The following is a 17,308-nucleotide window of genomic DNA, read 5'->3' on the forward strand; positions in this document are numbered from 1 at the left end:
AAAGTCACAAATCTCTCACATCTCAAAACACTGCCGTCACTCCTAAAACTTCCCCCTCCCTAAACAACATGTTGCTATATCATTTTTTGATTGGTCGACATGGTACATTTTTCCACCAATAGGAAAGGCTGGGTTTTTTTCGAGCGTTTTCCTTATAAAACGCCGTTTTTACCGTTTCTTCCCGCAGTAAATATAAACAACGACAGTATTCAGGAAGAAAACCAAACATTGCAGATATTTTATCATAACTCTGGTTTTACGTGGCCGATCAACACAATTTAAAAATATAAAGTCCACACTTTCTCCGTCAGTTGTTCCGTCTGTCCTGCTCACATCTCCAATGGTTGTACACGTTGTCATTAACGTGGCTTCACTCCACATCAGCCGCTTTGCTAAAACACCGGTGTGGGCACATAAGGACGCTGTCATATCCTGTCAACCACGTTGATTGGCTGCGTATATACGAATGTGAATCGCATTATTGGCTGGACTATGGGATAAGGTGGCATCGTTCTGATCCCATACAGGAGCAGCCAGTCACTGACTAACACTGCAAAACAGGATTGTTAAAGTTTTAACTTTAATTTCAGTTCAGGTTAGATTTTTTTTTGTGCGCAACGCAGATTTTCTGTGCGCAGAGACGTGCCAGCAGTGCGCAATCAGAGAGTAGCTTAGAGGGAACATTGCTTATATCTGATATATCCACCATCTCTCCCCTGCACATGTCCAAAGCATCTCAGCCTTTCCTCCAAAATGCTCGACCCAAGCGGTTCCTCTGACGTACTCATTTCTAAATCTGTCCAATGAAAATTCCTCTTTTGGTACCCCATCATACGCTTTCTCAGTGCAGCTCCTTCTGACATTCTCCACCATCCACCATCAAACGTGCAGTTTAAGGTGCTCTTTCTCAGCGTGAAACCATACTGCTGCCTAAAGATAATCTCTGCTCTCCTCTCTTCTTAACCCAGGGTTAGAAATGTTCATTCTTAAACATCATCATGTAACTGAAACACAGATTTCTGCAGTCTTAGTAGTTTTGCTTCTTATATCAAGTCAAATTAATAAATGCTGCTAATATTATCAGATAGCATGTTTTAGTCTTGCTTTTATCTCACTGTGGTAAAAATGGTGGGTGTTGAAGGCCATTAGTTCAAGTCTGATTGTGTCCCCATAAGTGTCACTTCCTCTTTGCTGCGCTTTCTAAGATAATACTGTAACACAATCAGATTCTTTTAACACAGCCAGTTCCTGGAACTGGCTCCATCTGGAACTTTCAACTTGCAGCTGTGCTATCCCTGTGTGATAAATGCATGTCAGCACAAATTCAGAAATAAGACCAAGGATCACCTCCCAAAGGTGCGCTACAGTTGGTGCATCAGCCCAGGAGTGCTCTGCATTCAGCCCGCTCTTCCCATTCTTGTAGATCACAACGGAGAAGGATTTATCAAACCACCTGGGAGAGGAGAGAAGATAAAGCATAAAAGGAGATGCGTGTTGCCACAGCTTGTGTAAAGGACACCCGAGTCGAGTCGCAGATGCAGAAATAAGAATCCTGGCTTTAGACCAGACAAAACAGATTGGAACAGGGCAGGTCTATAACCAGTGTCACAACAATGATACCGATGCCATGCAGATATGCATCTTATTTTTCCTTGTATTCTTAAAACGCATTTAGTTTAGACAACTACCCTGTGAGACAAACTGCTCCACGCACCATCCCCCACACAGAAAGCTTTAAATCTGTCAATCCTTTCTGTCAAGGTTTCCTGTGTGGAGTCCAAATCAGCCTCAGGTGTCTGTTTGGTGTCTGTAGCTGAATTTCAATGAAGAAAGTAAAGGATTAAATAAAGGATTCATCACAATCCTTTATTTTTACATGTCTGATAGTGGTTTTTGTCACCATCACAAACCAAAGGAGAATCCTTGGCAGCCTGAGGCCTGTGAGAAGTGGAGTAATCACAGACATGTTGCTGCGGAGGAATGATTCTGTGACCTCAGTCCTGAACTCCTAGTAATGCACATTTATTCTCCAGAGATGTAATTATTACTGTTAGCATCACAAGTTTTTTGCCAGGTGTGACTCACTGAGCAGCTGAAATCACGTTACACTGTTTTGCAAGAAAGATGACTAGATACACATAGCAGCTGACAGCATCTGTCATAAGACAACAAAAGCTAAACATTAGAAACTGATTACTAGGGCTGGGTTATATCATACCGTTCACGGTAATACCGGTGTAATGTCAGGCAACGATAGGAAAATGAAATATTGCGATAGACTATGGGTAAAACACGCAGTGCCTTTGTTTACATACGTACATGGCGGCGACGCAGAACGAGAAGAGCGAAAGTGGATCATTAAATGAAATGGATGAACCAGAGTTGGTTTGTAAAAATGCTGCAGCTTCAGTGGTGTGGAACTGGTTCAGCTTTCGTCCGTCAGATACACAACAAAGCACTATTTTTGGTAGCGCATGCTAGCGGGCCGTCGTTATTACCGTGTTGTTTGGAAAATACAGCGCACTTAAAATCAATCCTTTGATTTTTCTGAAAATCGACAGAGCCCCTTATAATCCCGTGTGCCTTATGTATGAACTCTGGTTGTGTTTACTGACCTCGAAACGATTTCATGTACACGGCGCTCGAAAATCTGTCAAATGTTTGCTAAGCTACAAAGCAGCACCGCTTGATGGATTGTGGGAGCATTACGGCTATCGTAGGCGGAGCCTCGCGGAGTGATACATACTGTGCTTCAACATAATGTTACCGTATTGTGTGTGTATAACCTCTTAAGTTTTGTGGATATTATACATGGTTATGCTGAGGATGTTTCCACTGGAAATGCCTTTTGGTTAAACTGTCAGCGAGGAATTTGCATTTGCACTGTTAAGCTAGCACTTGGCAACAGTGGGAACACTCTCCCCCTGCAACTAAGGCATGGGGTGTTAAGGGTCATGTGACTCAGCCCTAACTATATGCTTTATAAAAATGGAAAGTTTAAACCTAATCTTAAATGCAGAGAAAGTGTCCGTCTCACTAATCCAAACTTGGAGCTGAAGAGGGGCCTAAAGGCTGAAGGTGCTACCTCATCCTACTTTTAAATATCCTCGGAGGCACTGAGTGAAGTACTTGTTTGGAGTAACATGGTACTTTCAGGTCTTTACAATAAGATGGACCACGATTAACCAAAATCTTATATGCATGGAGATAAAGATCATTTTTCCTATGTGGAAAACATCAGCATCACATTACATCATTCTTACATGGACGGACTATGAAGCGATCAGTTGCCACAGGATTCCCAGAGCATTCCCTTGGGTATGTATTCTACTCGAAGTGGTGATGTGATGAAGTATCTTTTGTCTCCATGATGAACCAAATAATGCTACAAATCTACCTTCACTTTCCAATTTTTATACAATGCTTACTGCAGTTAGGCTCTTGAAGGCACCAAACACCGTTTTAAATATACCAGATCCATAAAACCCCTCCCCACACAGGTTCCTTAGTGACCTCCTCACCTGTCATAACATTTCCCATGAAGCAGAGACTTGGCGTAGCGGTCCAAGTTCCCCTCTGGGTCATCTCCCCTCATGCCTTGCTCCTCGTCGTCCAAGGTTACAAAGAAGGCCGCCCTCTCAATGATATCCAGCGATCTCTTGTTGACCCCAGAGCTGAAGTACTGCTTCCTCATCTGAGCCCAAGGGATTCTGGGAGGAGATGACATATATATATATTATTATATATTAGTGTGTGAATGGGTGAATGACTGAATGTAGTGTGAAGCGCTTTGGGGTCCTTAGGGACTAGAAAAGCGCTATACAAATGCAGGCCATTTACCATTATAAATCATTGCTTTGCTCACGGGTCTGTACTCACAGTCAGCAAGTCTTTTTGCACAACTGTCCTAAAACAAAGTACTAAAAGAGCCTCGGAAGTGGAGAAAGTTCACAGAAGGCTCAACTCAGCGGAAACTACAGACGCTCCATAACAATCATGAGAAAACGTACTTCACTAAACACTGCATCCTTCTCAAGTACTTAGTCCACTCTAAGATAACTTAAGACAATCTGAAAACTCACAAAACATCAAACTATTGTTTCCATCAAGCAGACTGAAGCTTCCAACAAAGTTTCCACACAGTCAAAGACATCAGCATGTGATGCAAATGTCAAAATCAGATGACAGTTCTTGGACAAAAGCCCAGTGATGTTTTCTAGGATCTCGTACTGTGTCCGATTTGCTGGTCGGCTCACTACTTTAGTAATAAGCACAGCTTGACGGACGGGCCATTAATGCAAAGGCTCATTGGACTGTTCCTGCTAAGCACGTCGGTGGCACTTTTCACACTTTGTTTGCTTTAAGCCATGCATAATGTGCAGGCAGCACAATATCCAGACTGTAGTTCTGATGTCATTTCCATCTTTTTGTAAATTCTGCACAATACTGATCATACCAGAAAACAAACCAGCACGAGACTAGTAACAGGATGGGAGCGCCTGCTAAAGACACCCAGTCTAAAACAGATTTAACATACACAACAATATTTAGCTTTAATCACAACAGGGAATCCTGAAGAGAGGGAGACGTGCATATATGCCAAGTCTTAATGGCCTTTGGAGAAAAGCGCAATTGAAAGTTAAATCATGTGAGCTTATCAAAGAAAATCAGTATGCATAGATTTCTATCAGTGAGGGCATTAAGAAACAACACACTGACATGTGGGTGTTTCGTGTGGGTTTTTTTCCACATGTCAAAGGCAAACAGTTCACCAGCACACTTATTTCTCATGATTGCCAGCACAAACACAAGTAGGCTATGACTGAACAAAGGCACATGTCCTCATTTCCTTCACAATCATGAGTTGGGTTTGCCAAAATTCAGCATCCTATCACAACACCATGTCTCGTAGCATCCTAACAATCCATTTGCTGATACACGTTAGCTTTTGCACTCTCTCCTTCTTGGTTTTGTTTTTGTTATGCTTCTACATCTTAGGAAAACAATCTAGACATGTGTGTACAACAGACATTACAAATACAAACATGCATAAACTTGAAGAGCTGATCCCTACATTTCTTTTCTTCATCGGTTCTTCTAGCCAAAATTTATTTACACTTACTGTTCACATGATTAATTTCCACTGTTTTGCTTTCAATCATTTCAGTGAAGCCAACCCAAACTTTTCCCCTAGGTTTTGAGGAATTAAGAGAGCAGAGTTAGAAACCTTCACACTCAACTAAAGATGCCCACAGCCAGGAAAACGAGCAGGTGGCTGAATATCCCACTTCTTTGCTTTAATAAACTCCTGGCTTGCTTTGGCTGTATGCTTTGGCTCACTGTCCATCTGTATGATGAAACACCATCTAATCAATTTGACTGCTTTTAACTGGATTTGAGCAGAGAGTCTCCGAACACCTCAAAATTCATGAATGCCAGTGGCAGCCGTGCAAGCCCAAACATCACACAGTTTTATAGATGATGCTGTGTGCTTTGGAGTTTTCCAATCTATTCTTGAGGCTTTACTTTCATGCAGTCTTCTCTTTATGGTAGACTCGGATATCGATATGCGTACCTCCGGGAAAGTGTTGTTCACTTGGTTGGCTTTTGTGAAGCGGTTTCTCATAACCATGGAAATGACTCTTGGATCAACCATTGTTGTCTTCCGTGGGCGTCCGGGTCTTTTTGCGTTGCTGAATTTACCAGTGCTTTTTTTTCCCTCTCAGGAAGTACCAAACCGTAGATTTTGCCACTTCTAACATTATAGCAAATTCTTGCATAGTTTATTCTGTTTTAGCAGCTTAAGGATGGCATGTTTCCCGTGCATGGAGAGCTCTTTTGACCGCACGTTGTTAGTTCACAGAATGTTGCTTGGATTTGGAAGATCTAACTTTAAATGAAATCCAAGCCTTTTATCTGCTTAATCGATAATGACATAATGAACTTTCATATGAAACAGCCTTCGAGTCAATTGTCCTGTTACTTTTGTCCCTTTAAAAAAAAGAAAAAAAAGAAAAAGAGGGTGGCACATGTTAAGGAGCTGAAACTTAAAACTGGGTACTCTCAAATGAAAGCTGAGTCTACACATTAAGTCCATTGTATAACTCAGACCTTCCCAAAGTGTGGGGCCCGCCCCATTGCAGGGGGGGGGAGGGGGCGCGTGGAATGAAAATGGGAAAAAAAACTAAACGCTTGGACACAGCTAGCACAGGGCGCCCACACAAACGCAAAGCAGGAGATGAAGCATCGCTGAATATGTTTCCAAACCAACTTCATTCTAAGCCAAAGACTAGAAAACATGGTGAAGCAAATCTGCCCTTTGGTTTCACCTGCACAGGTGCTGAGGTAGGTCTCCCTGCAGGATTAGTTTTTCCTGTGTCGGGAGCAGCGTCGGGCGGTTCAAATCACGGACAAACAGGATCCTACAGTTGTTTATGTTTTTCAACCCATTTTGCACAGAGAGACATTTTTTGAAAAATGTATTGATAGCAATGTTGAATATTATTACACATGAAAAAAAAACTACAGTAAAATAATCACATCGTGACGCCTCTGCCTTTGTAAATGGAGGGACAGTAACTGTGTGTGTAGGTAAGCGTGTAAAACCTGCAGACAGTCAGATTAACAGTATTTTGTCTCTATCTGCCATTCTGCAATTCATCTCATGTAAACAATAACGTGGCCACAGCGTGACGTGGAAAAGGCACATACCTTTGACGTTGCATGACCAACTCTGTATTCCTCGTCCACACGGAAACGCAAAAAAGGAGTTTAAAAAAATCTCCGTTTTCGGTGATTCAAAACGCCGTTTACGTGGACGAAACAGCTGCGTTTTCAAAAATCCCCGTGTAGGTGCGGACGCAGCGTAAAAGAGTTTCTTTTATTACTACCTGTAATTTATTGCAGATTACTTGTATTTGCTTAATTGTTTACTAAATGCTTGAGGTGTTAAATAAACCGAAATGGAACAAAATATGGGCGTGTGTGGTTGGAGGATGTGTTAGTGCGTGTGCGTGCGCACGTGCGAGAAGGGGGGGGGGGGCGCGCGAACATTTTTCTTGTAAAACAAGGGGGGCCCAGCAAAAAAGTTTGGGAACCTCTGGTATAACTAATCATATGTATCAGTAAAGAGCTCTGATTAGTATATTATGGTGCCATCCAGTGGTCGCGCTGTAGCTGCCTCTGAGCAACCTGCTAAATATAAAGACAGCAGGTTCAAACAGCTTTATACAAACTGGCTGTGTTTCAGTAAAGAAATAAAAAAAATGTAATTATTTTATTTTAATGAAAGAAAATAGTTTATTTTAACCTTAAAAGGTTTATTCAGTTTTAAAGAACCTCTTATCAATAAACCTTAAATACAGACTAGAACCTGTTCATATTTCTCCCAAATATTTCAGTTAGTCAAGTTAGAAAATGTATCAAAATTGCCTACTATAGCCTGTATATAAAAAGGGATAAAAAGGTGTGTGACGTCACCCGCTTTTCCCCGACATTTAGAAAATTCAAACAGCAGCACGCTTGCTGCTGCCATGTCAAATTTTTGGAGCCAGTAGTAAGCATATCAGGATGATAGGGGGCTGCCACTTTGTACGCACCTGTCTCCAGCAGTGAGAGCTCCCAGCTTCTCCTCTCCAGGAAGCGGGTGTGAAGCGTCATCCAGGATTCTCTGGATCTGGTCTTCAATCTCCCTGGGGGACAGCAGGCGGCCTGCCCGGTACACCCACAGGCGAAAATAGCGCCCCCTGTGGTACACTGCTACAAACTCGCTGTCTAGCCAGTGCTGGAGCACATCTGTGAAAAAGAGTAGGGCCGTGGCATATTATACAGTCTGCAACAACAATAAGATATAACCATGAGATGTGTTTACATTGCCTAAAGTGTGTAAAAAGACAAGCCCGGGCATGTCTGAGTGTAAGAGCGCATCAGCCTCCGATGATAATTTAGTACCTGATAATGAACTTCAATACCATACTTCAATAATGCTACTTCAATATCCTCATATCCTGAATATCCGGCTTCAGGTAATAGAAATAAAATGGGCATATAATAGAAGAACAGCAATCAATAGAATTTAGCAGAGAAACAGCTTCCATTATTAAAGACACTTGAGCGAGAGAAATACAACTGCAACAATCAAAGTGCATGTTTATGTGCTGCATCTACTCTGAGTATGTGTGTGTTTGTTACCAGTCTCGACTCCTGGTGTGCGCGTTGTGTTGAACATCCTCTCACACTGAGCAGCACACAGGGGGATGACGGTACCCGGAACGCGGCTCTACAGCACAAAGACACAAACACACTGGCTATTTTCCATTTGTTTTAGATGGACATTAGACCCTTAGATAACACAACCCATTGTTATTTGAATCAATGGAAATCAGCAGCCACTGACCACTAAATACAGCCTACACAGATGGCTGCACCCTTCCGTTGCTCTCGCTTTAAAGGGGAGCTGTAAAAAAGCAAGGTGGGTAGTAGACAGACGATTTTGGAGCACATCAAAGGTTCTGCAGTACCTCAGGAAACAAGAGTCACTGCCAGAATAAACTGACTATCAAAGGCATGTGCACCCATATTACACAATGGGCTGTGGACTACCTTCCAAAATTAATGATAAGTTTAGGACTTTTTACTCTCAACATTACACCTTCCCGCAGGAAAGCACCTTAATGGATAACTTTAACCCTTTAAGACCCACCATAGAACCAAGTCTGCCAGAGCATATCGTTATATTTTTACATGTAAACTGATCTCCTGCTATTTTAAAGTGGAGGTTAGTATAGTCATACACTGGTGCCCTTCCATCCACAGGAAACAACTCACTTTTATATAGGTTGAGCTTGTATCCTGAAAACTGACCAAATTGGTGAAATTCAATTTAATTTTATTAACAATTCAATCAGAGAACAGTTGGAGGGGTGCTTTACTGAGCTGTAGGTCCTAAAAGAATAAATGCCTTTTTACATGCCAGCCCAGCAATTTCCTTCATCACCACGAAGGAAAACAGTCTGTGTGTGTCCGAGTTCGGTTATTTTTTGTGTCACAGGTTAACCTGCTTATACAGAGACCCCCACTATGGGCTACTCCAGAGCCTTTTCAACAGAGATAGAAACGACAGGGAGCAGGCGCATCTAGTACACGTAGAGGTGCCGCAAAACCCCACAGAGCTCAGCAGCCAGCGCAACAAATTCTGGATCCTTGGCTTTTAGTTAGCAGTTAGCAGCTGTTTCTGCTGTGAAGGGGCCTCTATGTTTCTTGTGTGTTTGTTTTATTTTGTTCTGCTTTGTCCTGTTGTACTTGCAATGGCGTTTTTTGTTTCTGTTTCTTGTTTTTGTACTTGTGGTATGGGTAGGGGGGTAAACTGCTTAACGCAATTACAAGATATGTGAGTGTGTCATTATTCTGTATTCTGTTATTTCTGTTCCTTCCTATCCCACGCAAAGCCACCTGGGTCGGCTGGAAGACTGTTTACTTAGCCTGGCTGGGCCAAGGACACTCTCTCAGCTAAACTCAGGATACACACAAGCATGTGCTGTCTACACCGGCTCTCCCTCACCCTTTACTCACCCCTGTTGCTTATCTTGTGTGTCTGTGGTGTACTGACAGTCATGTGCTTTTTGTGCTGGGGTGTTTTTTTCTGTTCTCAAACTGTTCTCCCATTAGGAGCTCAGTCTGAGTGGAGGTTTTTCCCCCTCCTCTCACCTCATGTTGTGTATTTTCGTTGTTTTTTTCCCACCAGTCTCTCTCTCTGACATGTCTCCCTAATGTAATGTTTGTGTAAAGTATGTTTGGTCATAGGGTTTCTTTGCATGTGCCATTTAGCATGCTGCCTGCTGTAACCCATAATTTCCTTCGGGATTAAAGTATTTCTGATTCTGATTCAGTTCAAACAGTCATTGTGAAACCTACTTGTTTGTTGTTTAACAATTCTGTGTGCATCTGTTTTTCTTTGTTACTTCAATTTAATAAAAATATCTTTGAGAAAAAAAACTTGTCTTTTATTCTGATCAGTCCAATTACATCTGAGACCATGTGTTTAAAAGCAATGCCACAATATTAATGCAATATTTCCATTGAATCCCTCTGTATTAAAACTGAATCTGAACTTTGAATACATTCTGGTCAACATAATAAAACAGGAGCTCATCATTTCAGCCTGAGAGACACTGACCTTTTTAAGATTACTGATGCAAACTTCTGACAGTGACAGGTATCATCAGAAATTTTATTTTTATTAATTTTAAAAACAAACAGCGCAACAGACGCAAACCCACTCCATCGCATTATTTTTCCAATCTGCAGAAATGTGTGCAGCCTCACCGGCTTCAGTTCCTCCCGGTTCACCTTGCGGCGGTAGAGCAGCAGGGCAGTGATCGTGTTCCCTGCCCTGGCCGCCTGCACTGAGGTTGGTGTCACGTACAGAAAATCCTGGAAGGACCACACAAGGGATAGATTTAAATAAAAGACAACTATCAGAAGATTTTTGATTTAGAACCAGAGGAAGGAGAATGAAATGTTGGATGATTCCCTCGTCTCTCTAAAAACACAGCCAACAAGATAAGGCTAAAAGGTTGAGCTGGACTGACAGGAAGCTCAGGTTTAAAAATGACAACAGGATATGAGGTGTAGATTTAATCAGGATCACGGGTAAAGAAAATAAAACATTCTGACTTTAATATAACTCCTAATCTTAGCTCAGAATGTAAACATGTAATTGTATAAAGAAGCAGTGGTTACCATTCCATAGTAGTTACTGTTGACCATTATGGGACCTCGGCTCCTTAAATAGACGTATTCCTCCCACCAGTCACTCACCTAGAGCCAAAACAGGAATCTAAAGTCTTTGTTCTTTTCAAACCAGGAGCACAAAGCATGAGGATTAAAAATTGCAAAATGTATTGCTTTACAGTTGCAAGCTTTATAAGAAAACTTGCAAATAAAAAGGGATAAATTACATTATGCATCAGCTGTGTCAGTAAGGGCACACTGACCGTGCACCACAGAGCAGTGACTCAAACCTGTAACAGTCAAACTCAGCACCCGAACAAGACGCAGCTCCTCAAGTTTAAAAAGTTCAAACACCAGGACGTGAGGACGTATTGTAGTGATAACAGAGGTCGTGACGATTTACAAGGAGGACAACAACAACAATTTGCTTTTTAAATAAGTACTGCGTCACTTCTGTCAGTTGTCACTCACAGATTACAGAGCTGGCAAAAGAACGTTTACTCAAGTAAAAGTTTACTGTGCCCAAGCGTTTGAAGTACTTTCATTAATAAAAATGCAAATACTGAACTTATGCGTTACAGTTCTCCCTCGCTATATCGCGGTTCACCTTTCGCAGATTTTTTTTTATTTTATAAATACAGCACATTGTGTTCTGCGTCCTGATTGTTTGACAATGATCTACAGCCAATCTCGTGCCATGTTTCCTGTACAGTAAAGAATGCATTCAGCTTGTCAAATTTACATAAATCTTAGATCACCAGCAGTGTGACTAAGTGCAGTACTGTATGTTTATAAGCCTTCTTCCCAACAAACACAACAATGTTGATGAAATGTTGCCACCTGCGTATTCCTTTGGTTTCCGTCTATAATACTGGACTTATTTTTCTACAAAGGTTTGAACTTTGAGAGTTTAAACAAGAGAGAAAAGTGTGAAAATGTTCGTGCCTGTCTGAGAAAAGTGTATAAAGTGTGTAGGGAGGGGTTTACAGCCTTAAAACATTATAATAATTATAAAAAAATAAAGTTGGCTACTTCGCAGATTTCACCTATCGTGGGTTATTCTTAAAACATAACCCCGGTGATGAATGAGGGACCGCTGTATATGCTTTAAATAATCATTAAGATGCTGCTATACTTTTCTGCACTACCAGGCGAGCACAGGAAACATTTGTGGCACCTTCACATTAATATGAAGGCTGTGAAGTGACTCACTGTGAGTGACACAAAGTGTTTGTCAAAACTGCAGCAGAACCACCACAAACACATTTAACTCATTCAAAGCTCAGAGCCGGAAGCTTCAGGATCAAAGCAGCTAAATGATGGGCATGTCCTGTGACCTGGTGAAGTTGTTAACAAGCTGGAGAAATGATGAAAATAACCGACATTTGTGTTGTTATATAAACCTGCTGCACCTGCTCTGGCAAGGTTAAAAAAAAAAAAAAAGCAGCCATGCACAAATTCATATTCATGAAATTATTGGGGAAATTGTAAAGTTTAGTAATTTGTTTAATTATAAAAATGATATTATGCAGTGAAGAAGATTGTTTTTTGTTTGTATACAGAGTCAATTCATTTAGTTTGGACAAAGGTCAGCGTGTGTTGCCCTTGAGCATGAGTAACTCTGGGTTAGTCAATACACCCTCCTGTACCCCTCGCTGTCAGCTGCACTGGGTGTACTTCCTGCTGAATACCTACATAATTGGTGGCCCACAGAGCTTTAAGTTTCAGGTAGCGTTGGAGGCGGTTCCCCAGATTCGACTCAAACTCATTGGCCAGGTCTGACATGCGTTTAAACTCCGGGTCCGTCAGCAGAGGGCGCACCGACTCCAAGTACTGATAACAGCAAACATTCAGGCAGCGTTAATCTGATTCTTGAACACAAGATGATAAGGATAAGGATGGGGAAGAAAACAAACTTAAATGTGCCACCATGTGTTCAGGTGTATGTTCACGCTCACCCTGCTCACGGTGTCTTGGATGGCTGGAACGGGGAGGTGAGGTAGAGACGACTGATAGCTGTACAGCAAAGGCTTCCTGCTTGACAGCAACCTCACCAGAGGCTGAAAGAAACAGAGGTCAAAGAGGGGAGACAGTTTTAGACTGTCATTACAGACAGCGTGCTTTCAATAAGAAAATGTAATCTTATCCCTAAAAGAGATTTTCTACCTTTTACAACAAAAACCCTCAGTCTTTGAATATTAGAGAGGGCTGGGTGCGATCTTTATCACAGGAGGAGGTTTAATGACAATGAAAATAAAGTTTCTTTAAAGTAAAGCTCCCTTTCAGAGTTCTCTTCCAGCTAGGAGGCAGATACTGCTCCGATCCAAGACTGAAAAACTGGAGCTGTTTATTTAATCATCATGATTTTCAAAACCAGACTCCATGGACCAATCCTCCAAGATCAGATGAACATTCCTACTTCCAAGCAAAACTCACGCTTAAGCGAGTATTAAGTGTTGCTGTAAATCATCACCAGCAGTAGTTGAATTTTTTCTCCCAGTCAGGGCTCTGCAGGCTTGACAGTGTGTGCTGCCATCTACTGTAGATAACAGACGAGCTCAGAAGCTCGAACAAGCCCCACTTAAAAGGAATTAAACTACAAGAATGAGGCAAAGCAAACAATCCAGTGAGACTGTTACTCTTTCAAATCAGAGAAACATGTTTAAAACAGCTTTACATCATTTCATGTTTGCAGCATTTTTGGACGTGTTATGTGCTTGAAAAGAAAAAACCCACACAACACTATAACATGGAACCATTCAGCCTAAAAATAATCAATGTGCTTTTGGTTCATGTTATCCAACATAAATATTACACAGTCCAGGAAAATATTAATGCAATAACTCCTCGAGTCCAACACACGCACACAGCAACCTCTGGAGGAAGCTGTGGGACCGAGCAGGAACGTGGCTTACCACCCAGACTTTGGTGGTGTTAGACATCCGGCCGTGCTTTTCAAACATCCACTGGTGGTAGGACAGCAGCAGTTTGAGGCAGAACCTGAGGGCGAGGATGAGGGAGAGCCACAGCAGAGTGCTGAAGACCAGCGCTGACACCATAGTCTGGCCCTGGGCACTGAGGGACATGTGGAGACTGCACAGAGGGAGTGAGATCGCTTTAATGACGCGAGCAGCTACAAGGAAACTTTTTCAATAGACAATAAATAATACAATCTGCAGGAAACTGGGAGGAACAGTCTTGATAAATGACCTTTTTAAGAGATGTCCCGTTGCTCTGTTTGTTACTTTAACAGAGCAGTGGGACATCTCCCATATCTGATAAAATAACTAAAAAAGACAATTTTTGTAATTTTGCCTCTACACACCACCATGGTAATTTACAGCCATATTTATCGGCAACACTCAGAGTCCAGCCCAGAGAGGCTCAGATATAACCAGACAACTGCCTGGTAATCAGTTTCAAATGTGAGGTAATAAGCAGTATTATCTGATTACAGCTACACTAAACACCGATCGGAAGTATTTTTATCTACAGCTAAGAACTGATGCAAAAATAGACTTCAGTGTTAGTGACCAAGACAGCAGCTTTTAGATTCCAGTGGCTCCAAAAACTGCTGCCTTTGACAGGTTAACACAAAATTATAGAATAAATAAATAAATCCGTTCTTGATAAATGCAGTTCTCCCCGAATAATCTGTTACTTTAGCAAAACTGAGAAAGTGTGCATTTCACTCACATAGCTCATGTTTAATCTTACCGTGAGGCTTCTGACAGTATAAAAATACAACAGCAACACCTAGCGGGCCACTGAGGAAGTGAACTGTGCATAGTATTAAAAACAATAAGATGTTAGGATATTAGATGTTATGATATTAGATTGCATTTAAAAAGTAATAAACTCATAATGAAGGCAACAAGCACGGGCAGTTCAGTTTTTTTCTGTAGTCTAGTACTGCACTAGTACAGCTTGGTAATCAGGAAAGTGAGTTTTGACTCTCCTGAGAAACCTCGGTTCCTAGCGTTCAGGTGGATGTAACTGAGACACGCCACCTACCTATCAGCTGTTGGCGAAGACACTTGCTGACGGCAGCGGTCGTCCCCAGCAGGACAGTGCACCCCACCACACCACAAAACTAGTCAGGAACATGACAAACGGTCCGAGATGTTGGCCCGGTCTCCAAACTCCCCAGATCCCAATCCGAGCCAGGATGTTTGAAAAACAAGCCCAATCACGGAGGCCCAACCCTACAACCCCAGGAACCCAATGTCTCCATCCCCCTGGAGTCCCACGTCCATGCCCCGACGGGCCAGAGCAGTGTTGGCACCATGAGAGGGGACCTACATACAGTGGGGCAAAAAAGTATTTAGTCAGCCACCGATTGTGCAAGTTCCCCCACTTAAAATAATGACAGAGGTCAGTAATTTGCACCAGAGGTACACTTCAACTGTGAGAGACAGAATGTGAAAAAAAAAATCCATGAATCCACATGGTAGGATTTGTAAAGAATTTATTCGTAAATTAGGGTGGAAAATAAGTATTTGGTCACCTCAAACAAGGAAAATCTCTGGCTCTCACAGACCTGTAACGTCTTCTGTAAGAAGCTTTTCTGTCCCCCACTCGTTACCTGTATGAATGGCACCTGTTTGAACTCATCATCTGTATAAAAGACACCTGTCCACAGCCTCAAACAGTCAGACTCCAAACTCCGCCATGGCCAAGACCAAAGAGCTCTCGAAGGACACCAGGAAAAGTATTGTAGACCTGCACCAGACTGGGAAGAGTGAATCTACAATAGGCAAGCAGCTTGGTGTGAAAAAATCAACTGTGGGAGCAATCATCAGAAAATGGAAGACATACAAGACCACTGATAATCTCCCTCGATCTGGGGCTCCACGCAAGATCTCATCCCGTGGGGTCAAAATGATCATGAGAACGGTGAGCAAAGATCCCAGAACCACACGGGGGGACCTGGTGAATGACCTGCAGAGAGCTGGGACCAAAGTAACAAAGGTCACCATCAGTAACACACTACAACGGCAGGGAATCAAATCCCGCAGTGCCAGACGTGTTCCTCTGCTGAAGCCAGTGCATGTCCAGGCCCGTCTGAAGTTTGCCAGAGAGCACATGGATGATACAGCAGAGGATTGGGAGAATGTCATGTGGTCAGATGAAACCAAAGTAGAACTTTTTGGTATAAACTCAACTCGTCGTGTTTGGAGGAAGAAGAATACTGAGTTGCATCCCAAGAACACCATACCTACTGTGAAGCATGGGGGTGGAAACATCATGCTATGGGGCTGTTTTTCTGCCAAGGGGACAGGACGACTGATCCGTGTTAAGGACAGAATGAATGGGGCCATGTATCGTGAGATTTTGAGCCAAAACCTCCTTCCATCAGTGAGAACTTTGAAGATGAAACGAGGCTGGGTCTTCCAACATGACAATGATCCAAAACACACCGCCCGGGCAACAAAGGAGTGGCTCCGTAAGAAGCATTTGAAAGTCCTGGAGTGGCCTAGCCAGTCTCCAGACCTCAACCCCATAGAAAATCTGTGGCGGGAGTTGAAAGTCCATGTTGCTCGGCGACAGCCCCAAAACATCACTGCTCTCGAGAAGATCTGCATGGAGGAATGGGCCAAAATACCAGCTACTGTGTGTGCAAACCTGGTAAAGACCTATAGTAAACGTTTGACCTCTGTTATTGCCAACAAAGGTTATGTTACAAAGTATTGAGTTGTATTTTTGTTATTGACCAAATACTTATTTTCCACCCTGATTTACGAATAAATTCTTTACAAATCCTACCATGTGGATTCATGGATTTTTTTTTCACATTCTGTCTCTCACAGTTGAAGTGTACCTCTGGTGCAAATTACTGACCTCTGTCATCATTTTAAGTGGGGGAACTTGCACAATCGGTGGCTGACTAAATACTTTTTTGCCCCACTGTAATATTAGACAGGTGGATTTAATGTGGTGGATGATGAATGTGTGCACTGGTGATTGAGACATGTGATCACCCTTACACTCATGTTGGTTTCAGTTCATTCATGTCACATGTTCAGCTACAGTCATTATAATGAATGTCACTGTTCGCTTTCACCATGCCCTCTATCCTGCCAGTTATATTCATCTGTTTATTAACCTTGCTGTCTGAAATGACTCAGAACATCATGAAGGCAACAGGTGCAGTCAGTGAATCAGTGATGCTTTATGCAAGAATATAAAGCTACAGTTAGTAGTCAGGCTGGTAGGAAGTAGAGGAAAGTTCAGGTTTAAGCACCACACCCACAATCCTCTGTACTGACTCATCTTGTTAACATGCTGAAAAACCTGCTATATATGTATACACAACTCCAGCCCTCCTCACTGTAAGGCCTTAGAGTGCTGCTGCACCTTTAAGAAGGAAAAACTCACACACTTGGAAACACTTCAACTGGACACATAATTCCAGTCCTAGTTATCACAGCAGTTATTGTCATATGGTCCCCATGAGATGTTTTTAATAAAATGTTTCAGGTTTCTGAGTCGCGGCAGCATCACCATTAGCAGCAACACAGCACAGGGACATGAGTGAAACTGTGGGCAAATACAGTGTGCAGAAATAAAAGCTACT

At 42.2% G+C, this 17,308-nt stretch overlaps 1 protein-coding gene and 1 long non-coding RNA gene across 2 annotated transcripts in view; one reads left to right on the plus strand and one right to left on the minus strand.

The window, feature by feature from the left end:
• Window positions 1-17,308, plus strand: part of LOC146670845 (uncharacterized) — a 372,233-nt gene that overhangs the window by 94,246 nt on the left and 260,679 nt on the right. The window lies entirely within an intron of this gene.
• LOC146670848 (carnitine O-palmitoyltransferase 1, liver isoform-like) overlaps window positions 1-17,308 on the minus strand; it is a 66,883-nt gene that overhangs the window by 29,906 nt on the left and 19,669 nt on the right. Inside the window, exons 4-12 of the mRNA XM_085402945.1 lie at window positions 13,647-13,824; window positions 12,690-12,791; window positions 12,427-12,564; window positions 10,741-10,818; window positions 10,324-10,431; window positions 8,191-8,278; window positions 7,599-7,794; window positions 3,522-3,710; window positions 1,348-1,453 (exon numbers count right to left, since the gene is read on the minus strand). Of these exons, the coding sequence (XP_085259071.1) occupies window positions 1,348-1,453; window positions 3,522-3,710; window positions 7,599-7,794; window positions 8,191-8,278; window positions 10,324-10,431; window positions 10,741-10,818; window positions 12,427-12,564; window positions 12,690-12,791; window positions 13,647-13,824 (1,183 nt within the window). The remainder of the gene's footprint in view (window positions 1-1,347; window positions 1,454-3,521; window positions 3,711-7,598; window positions 7,795-8,190; window positions 8,279-10,323; window positions 10,432-10,740; window positions 10,819-12,426; window positions 12,565-12,689; window positions 12,792-13,646; window positions 13,825-17,308) is intronic.

The sequence above is a fragment of the Rhamphochromis longiceps genome, linkage group LG4 (genome assembly GCF_057381845.1).
Source record: "Rhamphochromis longiceps isolate RC_006_pf linkage group LG4, R_longiceps_female_GT1.1, whole genome shotgun sequence".
Taxonomy (NCBI): Eukaryota; Metazoa; Chordata; class Actinopteri; order Cichliformes; family Cichlidae; genus Rhamphochromis; species Rhamphochromis longiceps.